At 36.3% G+C, this 16,836-nt stretch overlaps 1 protein-coding gene across 13 annotated transcripts in view; it reads right to left on the reverse strand.

The window, feature by feature from the left end:
• The window catches only part of GUCY1A1 (guanylate cyclase 1 soluble subunit alpha 1), a 61,442-nt gene that overhangs the window by 14,104 nt on the left and 30,502 nt on the right, over positions 1–16,836 (reverse strand). For all 13 annotated transcript variants that reach the window (XM_019733231.2, XM_019733229.2, XM_074338402.1 and 10 more), the window contains 5 exons: positions 13,464–13,830; positions 7,639–7,700; positions 4,274–4,332; positions 2,170–2,879; positions 322–807 (listed from right to left, as the gene is read on the reverse strand). In XM_019733231.2, coding sequence (XP_019588790.2) covers positions 322–807; positions 2,170–2,879; positions 4,274–4,332; positions 7,639–7,700; positions 13,464–13,718 — 1,572 coding nt within the window. In that variant the 5' untranslated portion in view covers positions 13,719–13,830. The remainder of the gene's footprint in view (positions 1–321; positions 808–2,169; positions 2,880–4,273; positions 4,333–7,638; positions 7,701–13,463; positions 13,831–16,836) is intronic.

Here is a 16,836-nt window from a genome sequence, read left to right on the forward strand (position 1 = left end):
TTTAAACTTTAACTTATCCTGGGTGCTACACTCCATCCTCTACTCAGTGTGTCATGACACCATTCTATGCCTATTCTTTGAGAAGACAATATGGCAGGCCTTTCACGGAATAATCATCTCTGTTTCCGAGCAGATTCAGAGCTCTTTCTGGCTGGAGGACACCCACATAACTGATGCACAGTATCTGCTCTCAGATGTGGCTCCCAGGGTAACCCTGCCAAGGAAAGCCTTTTGTTTGCATTGTAACTCAGGTTCTCACTGCAGTGCTTTTTCTCAGGGGCTTTTGCCTGGAATACGGGCATTGCCCCCCTCCACCCCTACCTTATAGACATCCAGCTCTCCGCACTGCTGGTCAAAGCGTGTGTAGAGCGCATTGAGCATGGTGATGACCTGCAGCGGGGAGCATTGGGAGCAGATGGCCGTGAACCCAACAATGTCTGAGAAAAGCATGGTGACGTTACTGAACTTCTTCGCTTGCACAACTTGCCCTTGCCACAGCTGCTGCGCAACCTCGCAGGGAAATATAGAGCAAAGAAGATCCACTGTTTTCTTCTTCTCTTCCTCCAGGGCTTGGTGGGCTTGCTCAAGGGTGGCCTTCAGCTTGCCCAGCCTCTTCTTCAGGCCATCTTGTGCTCTGGCCTGTTCTCCTATCAAGACCACATCCCTCAGTGCATTGTGAATCGGAATGTCTGAGAGGTAGAGCCCACGTCCTGTAAAATCTTCTAACCTGTCCACACAGGGTGACCCCAAGAACAAGATCGCACTGGATTCAATGATGTAGATCATTTGGCCTTTGAGGTCCATAACCTATGAAACAAAGGAGAACAAATTGCAGTGGTTTATTCAAGTTTCCAATACCTTTTTGAGACAAAAGGAGAGGAAGTTGATACACTAATAAACGCTTTGTATTTAAACTTGATTTTTTTTTTCTACCTGCTGACAAAGAACAATACGTTTTCTCTAAACTGGAACAATAGTTCCAAGTTACTGTGAGTTCCAAAATGCATGCAGCTATTTAGAGACTATATTGGAGTATATTCTACATATAACTTTCAACGAGCAGTGCAAAAAATTCTTGCTTGAAGGATTTTCTCACTAAGTGCTACGCAGATGTATTTGTTACTACATCCCTTTGATAGTAGCAGCCAGCAGGAATAGTGTATCTAGGAGCCTTGAGAGGGGTGAGACTTTAAGTGATCATCCTGTATCATAAGATTTACTTGAGTGAGTGTGGACAAACACGCATATGTGTGTTCACTGCAGCAAAGAGTCCGAAGCAACCTAAATGTCCTTCAACAGCAGACAACTAAATGGAGGACAACTTTACAATGGGTACTACACAGCCTTTGAAAAGTGAAATAGACCTATAGCTAATGACAATGGAATATATCTAAAATACTATATTTTTAGTAATAAAAAGGAAGTTATAAATAGTATTTTTCTGTTTTAAACAAAAATGTGTATAATTAATATTTTTGATTTTTTTGCTGCAATGGACATCTTTTAAGTTTTGCCATTTGAAAAAAGAACATTTAGCTCTACATTTTTATGATAAAAAGTAATAAAACTGTTTTCATTTTTGGGAACAAACAGTGCATCTGCTGGGCGTAGGCATGTCTAAAAGTTATACGCATCATAAGCCTCTCTATTGCTTTGCTTGTACTATCAACTATGATTTAGCAAACTTTCTTTCCTAAGACTAAATAATTACCAAAGTTCTCTATCATGAGATGACAGAAACCTTTCCCCCCACATTCTCTAACAATTAAACAAGTTACTGATTTTTTTCTATGTCTATTAAATACTGATTTAAAAATCCACTTAGTGGGGTCCTATAAGGAACAATTGGTTTTTGTTTGTTTGCTGTAGAACAATACCTCTTATATTCCAAATTAAGTCAGCTATTTCACGATGATTGAAAAAAGGTAGATGACATTCAATGAATATTTGTGAAGAAATGGGTCAAGTAAGCAAGCAAATAAATTCAGAAGGGGTCTTGGTTTAAATTTATTCCACCCTTAAAAGTACCTTAGAGTTTTTCAAACATAAATATTTTATCAAAACCTTTGAAGTGATGCATATATCTTTATATTTTCTTTTTTGTTTCTGGTCCCTAAATACAAACTAATTTATTTCATATTCAAAATACTGTTATGTTGCTGCTCTTACCCTTGAAGATTTCTTCACAGAACTGTCCCATCTCCTCACACGGACCATAAACTGCATATTCAACATAGTCATGATTCCACTAAATGTTTGGCTGATTTTGGGAGTCAGAATCTCGAAATACTCTGCAAAATTAGGCTTTCCTTGGAAGTCTCTCCTGTTCATCAATCTCCTGATGCCATTGCCAAATTGCAGAATTGTCATATCTTTGTCAAACATGAAATGGAACGGAAATGTCTTACAGAAGAGAGAAGCGGGAATGACCAGCGAGGACTGGGGTTTGCCTGGGGACAGGGATGGTTTGGTGCTTTTGACATGAACGGAGTATAACAAATAGGGCTGATTAACAAACTCGCTGCCATCATTACAGAAGCAGGAAGGCACTAACGACACTTCCACTTCGGTTTCGTACAGGATGTGAGCAGCTGCCTTAATGACGCCGGGAAGAATCAGGGATGTGACCTTCTTAGGGAAGAAATAGTAAACATTTAAGAAATCTTGATCTTTATCCAGGCAGAGAATGGAGGCATCCTCGATCCTGCCCTTCTTTTCTGCTTCTTGGCAGTGGCTGCTCTGCTTCAGAAGGGTGCTGAAGCTGTTTAAAAAATCTTTGAGGGTTCCTCCAACTACACCCAGGATGTGTTCATCTTCCTCATAACATATTTTAAAAAGCTCTTCCCCGAGAGATTCTTTGATGGTCTCCACTGGAACTCCTGAAAGCATATAATACATTTTCGGCCATATCAAATACGTCATATTGGTAGCACTATGCTATTTACTACTATTTCTAACATTGTTTTATTTGATGATTCATTTCCCTTGATATATGGGAATAAGAATTCCAGCCCAAATTAACCACCTACCTTCAAATTATCAACATACATTAATTACTAAAATTCTGGTAACTCTGAGTAAAAATCCAAAATCAGTTAATTAAAAAAGAATGATCAATTGTGTATAACATCCAACTTTTTATCTCCCTTAAACTTAACTATGAAAGATCAATTGGAATGACAGGATCAGGTCCATTTCAGAAAAAGCTCTCCCATTTCGTTAACAATAAAATCAGCACATGTTGATGAAGGGGTACTGTTCCCCTTGCAGGGCATCCAGGAGTACAAGCTTCAGATACAGGAATTAATTTGAAATCACTGGTTGTGAAACTCAATTTTGTCATTTTTCTTTCCAGATTATAAAAAGCAGGTTTTTGTTTATGTTTGTTTTCTGAGTAAAATACCATTCTTGTTGTTTAATGTTACTCGAATGAATATGTGTTTGGAATGTATTATTTACTTTCTACAACTTCCTCCCTAACCTCCTTTGCTTTTAAACTCTGTGTATTATATTTTTCTCATCTGTAACTTAGAAAAGCAATAGTGCCCTCTTCATAGCACTGTTGGGATATGTGGGGGATGATGTTTACAATAGTTCCTGGCTCCTAGGAAGGGTTCAATATAAGTTAGCCATCATCACCACTATTATTATTATTATTGTTGTTGTTGTTATTATTATTAAATTCTTAATATCTTATACTTTTATAAAAATTTAGCCTATTGGTCCATCCATGTATTCAAACTTTGAAAAGGTCAGTGTGACAAATTTACTCATCTACTTGTCTCCCTAAACTAATTATTAATATGAGAACACCATTAACCCCTTTCCACATGATTGTTTCCAACATTAAAAAAAGTCATTTATTTTACTTTGTTGATTAGGATTTTCCATGCATAAATGAGGAATACTTAGACAACTTCAAGACCAAAGTATGTAAATGTCTATGAGTCAGTTTCCCATTTGGCCTTATCTACTTCTCAGCAAATAAACAGGACAAGAAGAGGAAATGTTTTAGGTAAAAAAAAAAATAAAAAATAAAAAATAAATAAATAAATATATACATATATATATGAAAAAGAGTTAGTCATTATGCTAACACAATATATAACATTGAACACTTCACACTGGAAGTCACCAACAAATAAATATAAATACTTTAGAAGAAAACATTAGTTTTATAGGTATTTTCTACGAATAGAAAATGGCAGTTTACAGGTAAACTATTAGTTGTATAATTATTTCCTAATTACATATACTTAAACAATTCCATTACCTGTTGCAAGTGCTTGGTCTGCAATTATTTTCTCAAAGTCTTCTCTTTCCACAGATTTTCTGAAATTATTTCAATATTTAAATTATAAACTGACAAATCAATGCCAAAACTTCCGATTATAACATACAGAAATGACAGAAAATAATTTAAACTACCTTTTTTGTAACAGCAAATCTGGACTGACTGTCAAGTTTATAGGAAAGGAGCAGCGACATGTACAACCCAAAACAATGCTAGAAAACTTCCACATATACCTTATATAAAATGTTTCATCTTTTTTATGATGTGGACTCATCTTTTTACTATCCACAGGTTATATTATACAGGTCTACACTGGTAGGGAACCAGGAGTGTGAAATGGTCCAGAAAGAGATGATAGTAAAGCAGCGCAGGTTTTTTGATAACCCAACCAAGAAGAAACACCTACATCCTGATGGATTTCACTTTTAACTATCACTATTTTTTTTCTAAGGTAAATACACAGCGTAACTTGCTTTTGAGTTTTAGGTCCTAGATATTTAACTGTCAGACATCATTAAACTTTTATCCTTGATCTTGTATAAAAATTAGTAACTAAAAAGTCTATTCTTTAATGTAATAGCATACATTTTAATTGATAGAAGGCTCTCGTAATTTCAATTGGACAACTTGTTGATTCAGGTCTGCCTAATTGTTTGATGATTTCTTATAGCGATGACTTATTATGAGCAAATTTGTCAAACAGCAGAAGCATATTAAAAGACACCCAAGTTCTATTTGTGGTTTAGTTTACCATTAGACAAGCCAAGTTTACAAATAGGCATAAATCCAAAATTTTAAACAGATTTCAATAAAACACTATACATGTAGGGAATTTTCAAAAGAAAATATTTTCAAGAAAAAAAATTGCTAAGTCTACTACTTTGTCACATAAGGGTGTATTGCTTATAATTATTTTAAATGCTCAGTGGAAATATTTTCTTACCTAAATTGGTTTGGGATCACTCTACAATATTATCTAGTTTGACTCTAGAGATCCCTAAACCCATAGAGATATATGGAGATATATATATACACATATATGTATATATCTATATATATAACAGTATACATCTATTAGGGTGACATTAGTTAATAATAACATTATATAAGTTTCAGGTGTATGTCCTTATAATACAACTGTGTACTCTGTTGTGTGCTCGCCACCGAAAGTCTAGTCTCTGTCCATCACCAAACTCCTTGATATATATTATTTCATATTAATCAGTCCTTTTATTTACTTTTTTTCATTTAAGCAATTTCTATTTCTTGCTAAAGAATGAGAGGCAAATCTGTTCAGAGAGCTACAATTCTGCCAACTCCCAGCACCCATGATATGAGATGTGAACAGAGCTTAGCGAGTCCAAAGGACACATATTGCACTTCAAAGTAAGTTCCCTATCTGTCCCTTCAAAATAAAAAAAAGGAAGTGTAAGCTTGTATGTGCACCCGTAAATGTCTGTGTGATGTACACAAACACCAGCCATGAGTTCCTACATATGATGATGTGAACAAAAGTTCCCATAACAGAAACGATGCAAAAGCTCAATGTGCAAACAACCTAGAGAAGTATCAGAATGGCTGCACTAAAATTTATTTAGGGACAGTTTATTACATTGTTTTTGTTTATTTTTACTTTTTAAATTATATAAGATAAGAAGCAGTCCAAAAAGGGGTTAAGGTGTGTTCAACAGCTGGCAAAATGAGAGCAATAGAAATGGTAGCTGCCTTGCCAAAAGGAAGATTGGGGGAAAAAAACAAAAAACAAAGAACAGAAACAAAGAACATACCCACGAACTGAAAAAACAAAGCAGAGAAAAACCATTTGGCATATTAGCAGGCACTCTTACGAGAAAAAAGGGCCCTCATCATATTTCAACAACTGAATGTTATCATGAGGACAATTTAAAAGTAAGATCAGTTCTTTAAGAAATCAGGGAAGTGGTAAAAGATTGTTCAAGATTTCCAAATAAAATCTTTTTCTTTGTTTTTTTCAGTTTCGAGATTTTTAAAAGAGACACACTGCTGGGACCACAACCTAACAGAATCCCTGCATCTAGTTTAGGTACATTTCAGACCTCAAAGCCCTGAGAATAAATTTTGAGTAAACTGGCTGCCAAGGACTTAAGCAGACAGACACAGTAGCACAGCTATAATGACGTGTGGGTATCTTATCAGCGTGACTGAGAATTAAGGTCAGAGGCATTCTGGAATGCTTTTCATGTCACTCGTGTAAACAAAGCTTCTGTCAGACACATGGATTCACACTCTCTCCTTCTGGACCCATCTGTGATGCCTTCTTGGCAGCCTGCTGCCTGCAGTCTGGGACAAGTTAGTCAGCAAGGAAAATTAAGCACAGATAATCCACAGAACAGATTATTAAATCATGAGTAGTAAAGAGATGAATGAATTTATAAAACATTCCTGACAATTGTACTACTTCGCAAAACTTCAATGTTCAGTTCTGTACATTTGAACTCAAGTATTTATTCTATCATTTACAGATGAAATAATCCTTGAGATTTCAAGGAATCAAAAACAAGGCCAAATTAAGTTATCTACCAGCAGTAACTATGCCAACATATATTTGAAAAATTAACTCTATAAGTCAGATCTTTTAAAAAAAAATCACCTTATATATTAAGCCTCTACAGAAAGCTTTCTTAAGAAAATTTCAAAGACAGAGTCCAAGAAAATGTGTACATGGAACTGATATTCAGCCAATGCACAGCAGTATAACCAAACTAGTTTTGAAAATACTGAAAGACTTCCTTAAGGATTAATACATAGCTGCTGCCCCAAGCCCCCCATTCACCCACGTTGATCCTTCTTCCATCTCACCTCCTGTTACAACAGCTTAAAGTTTAACCTGGGTGGGAGAGGGGCAGAAGCGAGGGCAGAGGTATCACTGGGACCCTGCCCCAACCTTTTAGCATATCCTTCAGGCAAGGAGTCTGTACTGATTGTCTGGGATCCATGGCTTACCTGTTAAATATTTCAGAAATTACCCCTTAGTAGGAAAGAAGAGGTCTATGGGAGTTTGTTAAAGCAGCAGTATATGGAACATGGTTAAAATCATGGGCTTTGAAAAATAAGGTTGGAAATTTAGTTTGCCTTTTCCTAAACCCCTATGAAATCCTAAACATTTTATATAAACCTTATATTATGTAAAATATAAACAATAAATGCACTTACTTTCAGATTCACGGCAGCTAACACACTTAGTCCAGTTTCTGGCATACCGTAAGGATTCCAAATACATTCATACTTTCAGTAAGTGTTGGTTATTAGTAATAGTATCAGAGATGGTAACAGGAAGTTCAGACAATTAAAAGGGTTTAATTTACCTGCTTTCTTTTATTTTGTGTTTTGCCAGTGTTCTCTGAAGTGCAAGATTCAGCTGCTCGAACTGAAAATTGAAAACAAAAGTTTTAAACATTCCCTTAACTAAAATTTACTTGAAGATATATTTTAAACGTTTATCCCGAAAGTTTCTTGTGAAAAAGCGGATACAGCAATACTTAAATGATAAGTGTTGTGAATTTACACTTTGGAAAATGAGATTGATTTTCAATGGGTTTTTTCAAACCTGGGAAGAAACAATGAGCTCAGACTCCTTTGAGTTTGGATATGGGCTGTGGCCCAGGGGCTTTGCCCTTGGTGGGTGGTCTCTGACAGCCACGGAACAAAGTCAAGTTGAGTTGGAATCCAAATAGAAGACTCCAGTTTGGTAATGTCAGGTCTTCCATGAATGAATCCTGGGCATCACTACCTCTGGGTCAGGAAATCTCCTTCGATGCGCTGCCAATACTTCAATGTCAGCATGGCTCGAGCCAAGCAATTCCCTATTCCTTTCACAAACCCATCACATCAGTGACTCTCAGCCCTTAACTGCAAATGCCCATTAATGTTTCAGGCATCACTTACATCTCCTGCTCAAGGAAACTGGAGATATCTGTCTTTCCCCTTTCTTTTATCCCAATCCAATCTGTTACCAAGATCAGTTAATCATTAACTTGAAACAAATCTTGGATTTGCCCTAACTTGTACTAGCTTCCTTTCTTTGAACTGACAATCTTCACTGAATAGTTACAGTTTTACTCTCTTTCATTGATTGCTGAGTACTTCATGAATTTTCCTATACTGCAAGATATTTGTGTATAAGCTTCCATACTTTTATAAACTTGTTGACTATTAATCTTTCTAAACAGGTAGTCCTCTCTAGTTAATAAGGGGATGTAGAGCATTGGTAAAAAGTGATGCCAATTTTTTGGCATTCCATATAAAAATCATATATATCTACATGTGTATATATAATCGTTGACTCTTTCTGTAGATTACCCAGAGGAAAGTGAAGAATTTTCTGGCTATGCTCCAAGTTGGGAAATTCCTTTCTCCTTAAGAACTATTTATATCTCTCTTAGAGTTTCCACTGGTCAAATGAGGCAATAGAGTTCAGGAAAATAGCCAATCCTGTTTTAATGAAATAAGGTCCGAAAAGAATTTTCTGTTTTAATATACATTACAGCGCTTAGAAAAAAAATCTGAAATTTATTGAACGAAAATGCAAGGGCCAAAAAGAAATAAAAGAAAACTTAAATTTACTACTGTGTTTCCCCGAAAATAAGACCAGGTCTTATATTAATTTTTGCTCCAAAAGATGCATTAGGGCTTATGTTCAGGGGATGTCATCCTGAAAAATCATGCTAGGGCTTATTTTCCGGGTAGGTCTTATTTTGAGGGAAACATGGTAGTAGAACAACTTCTCTGTTCTGATAAGGACAGGCAAGATATGTCTGCCTCAGGATGAACGAAAGGCTGGCGGGAGACTTCTCGAGTGAGCAGATTCTAAACAAGGTCCGGGGGACCTGTGTGGTGGCAAAGGGCAGGATGCCTGCCAGATGAGGAACATGTTTGGGAAGGGCACGTTTCTCAGCAGTCTTTTATGTCAAGAAAAGGGGAACGTTAAATTGGAGACTGTAAATGAGGTGGATCAGCCAGTGTGCTTGAAAAGCTTCAATTTCCCAAAGGCGTTTTTACTTCGTAGAAAGTTACTCTGGCATTACTAACACCAGCATATTCAGGTGGATTAAAACCCATGAAACCATGGGTTGCTGGGAGTTCTTTCTTCCCGCAAAACATATCCATATGGGCCAACAGGTCATCAATAAAATGTGGGTCATTGCCTTTGTGATGAGTTCTCACTTTGCCTTCATGCATTTGTCACCTGCTGCTATTATTATTATTATTATTATTATTATTATTATTATTTCCTCCACTAGAGTGGAAACTCCAAAAGGGAAGGGAACACCTGTTTTGTTCACCACTATATATCCAGCACCTAGAACAGTACATAGCCATAGGAGATGCTCAATACATATTGATGGAATTAATGAATGAATGAGTGACACTCCCCATCAGAGGTTCAAAGTCTTGAAAGCTTAATATATAAAATTGTATCAGTGAAGCAATAGAGCCAAGTAAGAGGCATTACTCTTTTACCTTGTTTACAAATACATTTAGATTTTTTCCAATTTAAAATAATTTGAATTAGATCTGTTTATATACCAGTTGCTCCTCTGACCAAGAACTCTTGATGGGCAATGAGAAAAAAACCAACCATGCAGTTCTGCCACTGAAGGATTTGTCTGTCCTCCTCCCAAGTGCTAGTAGAGACATCATTCTCTCCCTCTTTACCTCTGATTAAATCCTCAGGTGTACTCTTTTACCCTTTTCAATCAAGATCTTTCTTGGCCTTTCATTTACTTCTCACTCTCACCAGGAACTTCTTTTACTGGTGCTTTCCACTTAACGTAAATGCTGTCATTGTAAGAGGGGAGGAGAAATGGTCCTTCTTCCCATTGCTGGAGCTCGTGGAACATATGTGTTCCTAACTTTTCATTTTGAATCAGAACTTGTTTTTCTAAAGAAAAAGGTGCTGAAATCTTAGCAAAGCTTTAGTAGCATACTCTAGTGATATTATGGGTTAACAGACTTTTATATCTGCTTTTATGATATATCATTGCTCTTCTGGAAAATTGTTATAAGGTAAAAAAAAAAATCAAAACCCACAAGCTTTCCAGGTAACACATTTATTGTAAAGGCTGATGGTGCATAGAGGTTCCTGCCTTGGCTCTATAGCTCCTATAACATATCCTAAACCTAGACCCTGGGATGACACAATTTCACAATAAAGCCATTGGCAGGACTCAACTTTGAGTGAGGCCTGTCATACAAGGCCAACTTCAGGGCCTCATGACATACAATCAGAACTGCTCTAGGAAGGTCAAATACTCCACATTCTGACAAATCCGTATATTGATTTTTAGTTTAGCATGGTAAATTAGGGCTAAATCCAACATGTTCTTCAAAACACGGTTCCTGCAATCCAATACACATAAATATTGTGTAGTAGTCTTCTGTTGATATTTAGTACCTGACACCCAAACTCCCTTTTATTTGGGAAAGCCTGCATTTGATGTTTGGAAAAATGGACTCTGCTTACATCCACAATTCTTGGACCTGGAAGTGTTGTGGATCATGGAATTTCTGATTCACAGAGGGGGCCCTGTCCCCAAAAGTAAATGAAGTGTTGCTCTCAAGTTTGTTTCTTTTTACTTAACAATTATCTTTTGACTTGATAAAGGATAGATATGTATTCATTGTTAAAACCAGTACTTTTCTCACAAATACACTATATATTAATATTTCAGGTATAACTATCATTTGATGCAATATTACTGTGAACACTGAATGGAATTTCATTGGTATGGTTTGACTATTTCAGTTGATTTTCAACTTTTTTACAGTTGTAATGATTTTCCAGACCAAAGATAGACCAACTGTGGCTCCTACTACATAGCAAGTTCCTCAAGACACCATCCCTGAAGAGCCTACAAAATTATCCGGGAGCAATAGCCATGAAAAAAATGTGCAAACAATATTATCACAAATAATGGATTGTGAATGAAATGCTGAGACGGTTCCATTTCTTCAGTTGTCTCTTTTACGTAAAGCAAGTGGCCTAACTTTATGTGCCTTGATTTCTTCAACAGAAATGAAAAGTTTGCATTAGATGATCAATAAGACCGTTTAAGCCTGACTATTCCACAACTATGGAATGATACCTCCTACTTTAAATTTGCTAAGAGTAATGAATTTTAATACTTGCCCCCTCAAAAAGAAACACGATAAATTGGGGAGTTAAATCTGATTATCTAAAAAGAACTATAATGCTGTCAAATGGCATTTTGAGTCTCTTCCTTTGGATTACCAATAGAACTGAAACTAGACAATATACTAAGAATTAAATGTGTCTACTGAAAAAAAAAAAAAAAAACAGTCCGAAAAAAGTGCTATTTAATTAAAGACACGCAGATGTTTGGACAGATGATGAAGTAGTCTAGATGATTATTACACAGTCTAAATGTGTCCAGCATTAGGACATTTACTGTTATAAGGCAAATGGCCTCACTTGTTGGAAGAAAATTTCTAGTGATGAATGCCAACTATACCCCTCCTGCCTCTTAGAATTCTTTAGCTTTGCCTTCTCTGTCTTCTATATGGCAGTGTAGTCCAATCTTAACTACCATGAGCTCATAAACAAACAACACAGATTATTCTAAGTAAAGACAAAGAAAAAAGTAAAATATCATTTATATTGGTATCCAGAATGTTTTTAAAAGAGCTTCCAACATGTGTATGATTTCTACTTTAGGAATTCAACATTTATCAAACAAACTGATGAAGCCAACATGGTAATGACAAGACTCAGGGGAAGCATGGATGTGCTCCAGCTTTCCCATCATCACCATCTGTTCAACTCTGGGCATCTCACTCTGTCCTTGGAAATGAGAATACCAACCACTTCCCAGGCTGTGATGCCAACCAGCTGCCTGACAAGGGCTACATCCCTCATCCCAGCCAAAGTTGGCTGTCTAGTGACTAGAGTAGGGTGGGAATAATTAAATACTTCCATTCAAAGGCAATTAACCAAAGTACTTTTGTGTTACTATTCTATGTGAAATAAGCACCTTCAACTTTCTGCTAATTCTAATTTATCCATGCTTCAAGCTTCAATTCAAGTCTCTTCTTTTTCAGTCACTCGAGCCCATATAATTTGACAGCAATAATTGCTTCCTAGGCCCTTCAAAAATTGTGTGACTTTGGTCAAGTTACTTAACTCCCCTAGTCCTTCTAGGGAGGGGAAACAAGGTGACCTCTGAAGTTCCTGTCAGTCATTAAAAGTCAGCAAGTCTGTGCTCCTCACTGCTTTGGTGTTACATCAATTGAAAATTACTGGTAGATTATGATAGCTGGAGTCTAATTATATCAATGTCGAAACTCATAGGTTAAGCGGGTTTCTATAAAACTGAACACATCATGAAGGACATCATGAAGACTTCCAGTTTCTGCTCTCTTTAGCCCTGCAAGGGAAGAGGAGCTTTCTACATGCCCCTTCTATTTCTAAGACATTTGACCTAGTTAGGTATATGCCCTTTCCCCAGAGTTTCTTATGAAGGTAGATAAACAGAAAGAGTTCCATGTCTCAAAATGGCATTAGGCTACACAGATGACAGAGCTCTATCAAAAAATGTCCAAGCTAATTATGCATAGATATTGGCAACCACCGGCCCATGACTCTGATCCAAAGGAGTAGGTCAAGCCTGGCTTCAGCAGAGACTTCAGTCTCAGAACCAGTAGGAAAAGGGAGATTTTCCCCATCTCAACAAATAGTCAGGGGATACACGATGCTCTTTGGAATCAGAAGAAAAAGAAAACACTGCAGAATATAATTTATTCTTCAAGGATTTTTAATTTTAAAATAGTAGCTAACAATTACTGGGTGTTTCTGGGGGATAGGAACTGTTATCGTTTCTGTTCTCCAGGCAAGAAAGCTGATGCTAAGGGGGTTACGCAGTTGCTCAATCATAAAACTTGTCAGAGTGCAAGATCCTTTTGAAAACAATTCAAGATCTTAAACATTTTAAGATAAACACAATTTAAGAATATGATTGTTTTAAAGGGATTTTTTAAATATGGTTCCAGGAAATAGTCTACATCTATTATAGCCTTGAAAGTGAGAAAGCAAGTGCTGACATTTTCCTCAGAAAAAAACATCCTTTAACAATTTTCAAAAGAGCAGTAAAATCGCCAAAGGGTGAGTACTCACCTCTGGGAAAATCAGTTTGCAAATGCTCTCTGCCAAAGTGTGGAGATAGACACGGGTCCGACTGGTCTTCCTTTGGGGAAGACTTCCTTGTGCACTCTTCTCAGAAACATCCTGACAGATGGGCAGAGTGGCTTGGCAGCTGCCTGAGCTTCCTGCTGCTTCCTCTGCTTGCTCTTTAGGAACCTGCCCTGGTGCCAGCAAGGAGAAAGGACAGTCCCCTGTGATCTTGAGATCCTTCAGCTTCGTACAGAACATGGCGTTGGTGGCCTCACCTTGCTGTGGATCTCCTCCTGGAGAGCAGTTTTTCTTGTGTGGGATTGACAAACAGAAGCCACTGTCAGATCAAGGACACGGGTGACTAGGGTGTCTGTGAACAGTAGAAAGTCATAACAGAAAGAGAAGTGACTTTGTACACTTAGGAAAACAGAAAAAGCCAGGTGTGAAGAAGCAAAGACTATACAGTCATACTGCATTTTCAAATTAAAAAAAAAAAATCTGGTGGAAACGTCAATTATGAAATGGATGAAACATTTGATAAAGATCTTTAATATGTGTGTATTTTAGTATACTAGTAAAATACTTCCTTTTAATATTGTAATACTTTTCAAATGAATATAAATATAATAAGGATTTTTTTTTCCTCCAAAGTGTCCTTATTAGCACAAACTACTGATGGCCATTTTTATAGCCCATGTGGTCTAGTTTAATTCTACATGAATAGAACTCTATGGTTTTAAAACAGAAGCCAAGTCTAAATCTGTTTTATTAGTGCTAATTCTACTACATTCTCATTATGCTCTCATTTCTGATAAATCAGAATAGCATAAACCATTATGTATATAATATATATATATAAAATCTTGTGTTTCCCCGAAAATAAGACCGGGTCTTATATTAATTTTTGCTCCAAAGACGCATTAGGGCTTATGTTCAGGGGATGTCATCCTGAAAAAACATGCTAGGGCTTATTTTCTGGTTAGGTCTTATTTTCGGGGAAACACGGTATATGTAGGCTTCAATATATGCAGATCTGGAATACTGACTTGTAGATGAAAAAAATTAATTGAAATAGTTACCACAAAAGATACTAGTCTCTATAGTCAAATAACTTTAAAATATCATCGCAATGAAAAAAATAATATTTCAAAGAACTCCTGATACCAAAAAACATGCCATTGGATTTGCAAGTCTCTGAATTCAAATCTAGATAACACTGGAGTAAACCAAGAAGGCCTCTCTTCCCAGAAGGCCACTGAAATCATACACAAGGCCATTCCCCTTGTACTTCTGTATTTGTTGATGTTGTGATTGTGAATCCTCACATAATTCACAACCCATTTATCATTGGTTGTTTGTCACTGGAACTGTCTAGTTGTGAGTTCAGCTTATGAGCAATGCTAATGGTATTAATTAACTGGGTTCACCAACTATTTCCACTCTTGAAGAACCAAAAACACAAAAAAGAGTGGAAAATAACCCATGTTTACTTATCCCCTATTATGTGCCTGGCACAGTTCTGAGAACCCTGTATATACATTTAAGCCTTATAGGAATCCTTTTATCCTCATAGCAACCATATGACACAGGTATTATTATCCCCAATGAGCCATAAGCTTAAAAGTTTAGGTCATTTTCTTTCATTTGAAATGCTAGAAAGTGACAGAACTAGAGTTTAAATGTAGGTCCATCTGACTCCAGAGTCAATGTGTTTTCATTTAACCCAAACTTATGTTACCAAATTACACTGGTTTCTAAAATAATCAGGTTTAATTTGTAAACTAGGATTAGTTTAACGTAAAGATATGGCTTAGAAGAATACATTAAAAAACTAACAAGAACATAATTATTTTGCTCATTGGCTGGTGGCATTTGAATCATCCAGGATAAAAAGCCTTATACTTCAGTCTTTACAACTAGAGTTCAATTCTTTCTTTTTTTTCCCTATGTGCCTCAATGCTCTTAATATGTCCTTAATATGTATAAGCAACAGCTTGTATAATTGTCACAGATAAGTTATCTAATAAGTTTAGAATGATGGACAATTCATTTTCTGAAATGAGACAAATAAGAAAGCTAAATTCAACATCTGACAATCCTTGGGATGTCACGGGCTATTAAGTATGGGTGAAGATTATGAATGCTGACAGGCCAAAAGAAGCTATCAGTACTCTCTCTTACTTCAAGTCATACCCCAAATCTGTGACCAAATGTAATTTACGTAATTTATGAATCTTCAAGAAGGTACAAGGAAGATCCTATACATTCATGAGCAGAAAACATATTCTGTCAGAATAGAATGAGGAGCTGCCTATCCCAGCAGGCTACTGAGTGACCCAAAGGTAATTTGGCGATGAGTGGAATGGTTACTTGGATTCTGAAAGACCTGAAAATGTAATGCTCTCAACCATATTTCTTTAAGATTCAATTCAACAATTATTTGTTTCTCAGGCCTTAATGTATACCAGCATAATTCTATTATTATTTACTAACTGCTGTCCTCAATGTATGGTTTAGATCAGTGGTCAGCAAACCTTTCATAAAGGACCAGAAAATAGAAATCTTCAGCTTTGTAGGTCTCTGTCAAAGATTCAACACTGCCATTGCAGCATGAAAGCAGCTATAGCTGATGTGCAAAGCATTGGGCATGGATGTGTTCCAATAAAACTTTATTTGCAGAAATAGGCTGTAGATTTGGCCCACAGCTGCAGTTTTCTGACCCCTGATTATAAAAAGCTGAGCAAGTTAAATGAAGCATTTTAATCCAAATATAATTTTGACTATAAGGCGAGTTATTTCCTCATCTCTTCTACCTATCCACTCCTAAAATATAGTGGATCCAGTTTTGTACATGAAAGTAAGAAAAGAGAGTGTAGTAGATAATATTAAATAATCACTTATGTATAAAAATTATATCATTACTTTGTGTCAATTTTTAAGAAGAAGAGCGATATTAACTGAATCTCATGATTTCAGCTAAATCAACCTATAACTACAAAAATTACAAGAAGAAATTAGACGAACAGTTGGAATTTTTTGAGGGTACTCAAAATAAAAGGGAAGGCAATAAACAACAGTATTCTGATTATAGGTTAAATCTAATGAAGGTGTAGAACTGCTTCCAAAAGTAAGGTATACATTAGAATTTTAGTACTGGATTTAGGAGTTTGATATAATATAGTTTATGATAAAGTCTTCCATTAGCTTAATCTTCTCATTAGCAATGAATTCCAACCCTTGTCCCTAAACCCAACATTTTTATTCTCATCTTCCTATTCAATCTCACTATGGCAGGATACAACTGAGCAGTCAACCTTCCTTGAAATTCTCCTGTATTGCACAGTATTGTAATTTCCAGAAAATATATCTAGCACTG

This window comes from Rhinolophus sinicus, linkage group LG07 (genome assembly GCF_036562045.2).
Source record: "Rhinolophus sinicus isolate RSC01 linkage group LG07, ASM3656204v1, whole genome shotgun sequence".
NCBI lineage: Eukaryota > Metazoa > Chordata > Mammalia > Chiroptera > Rhinolophidae > Rhinolophus > Rhinolophus sinicus.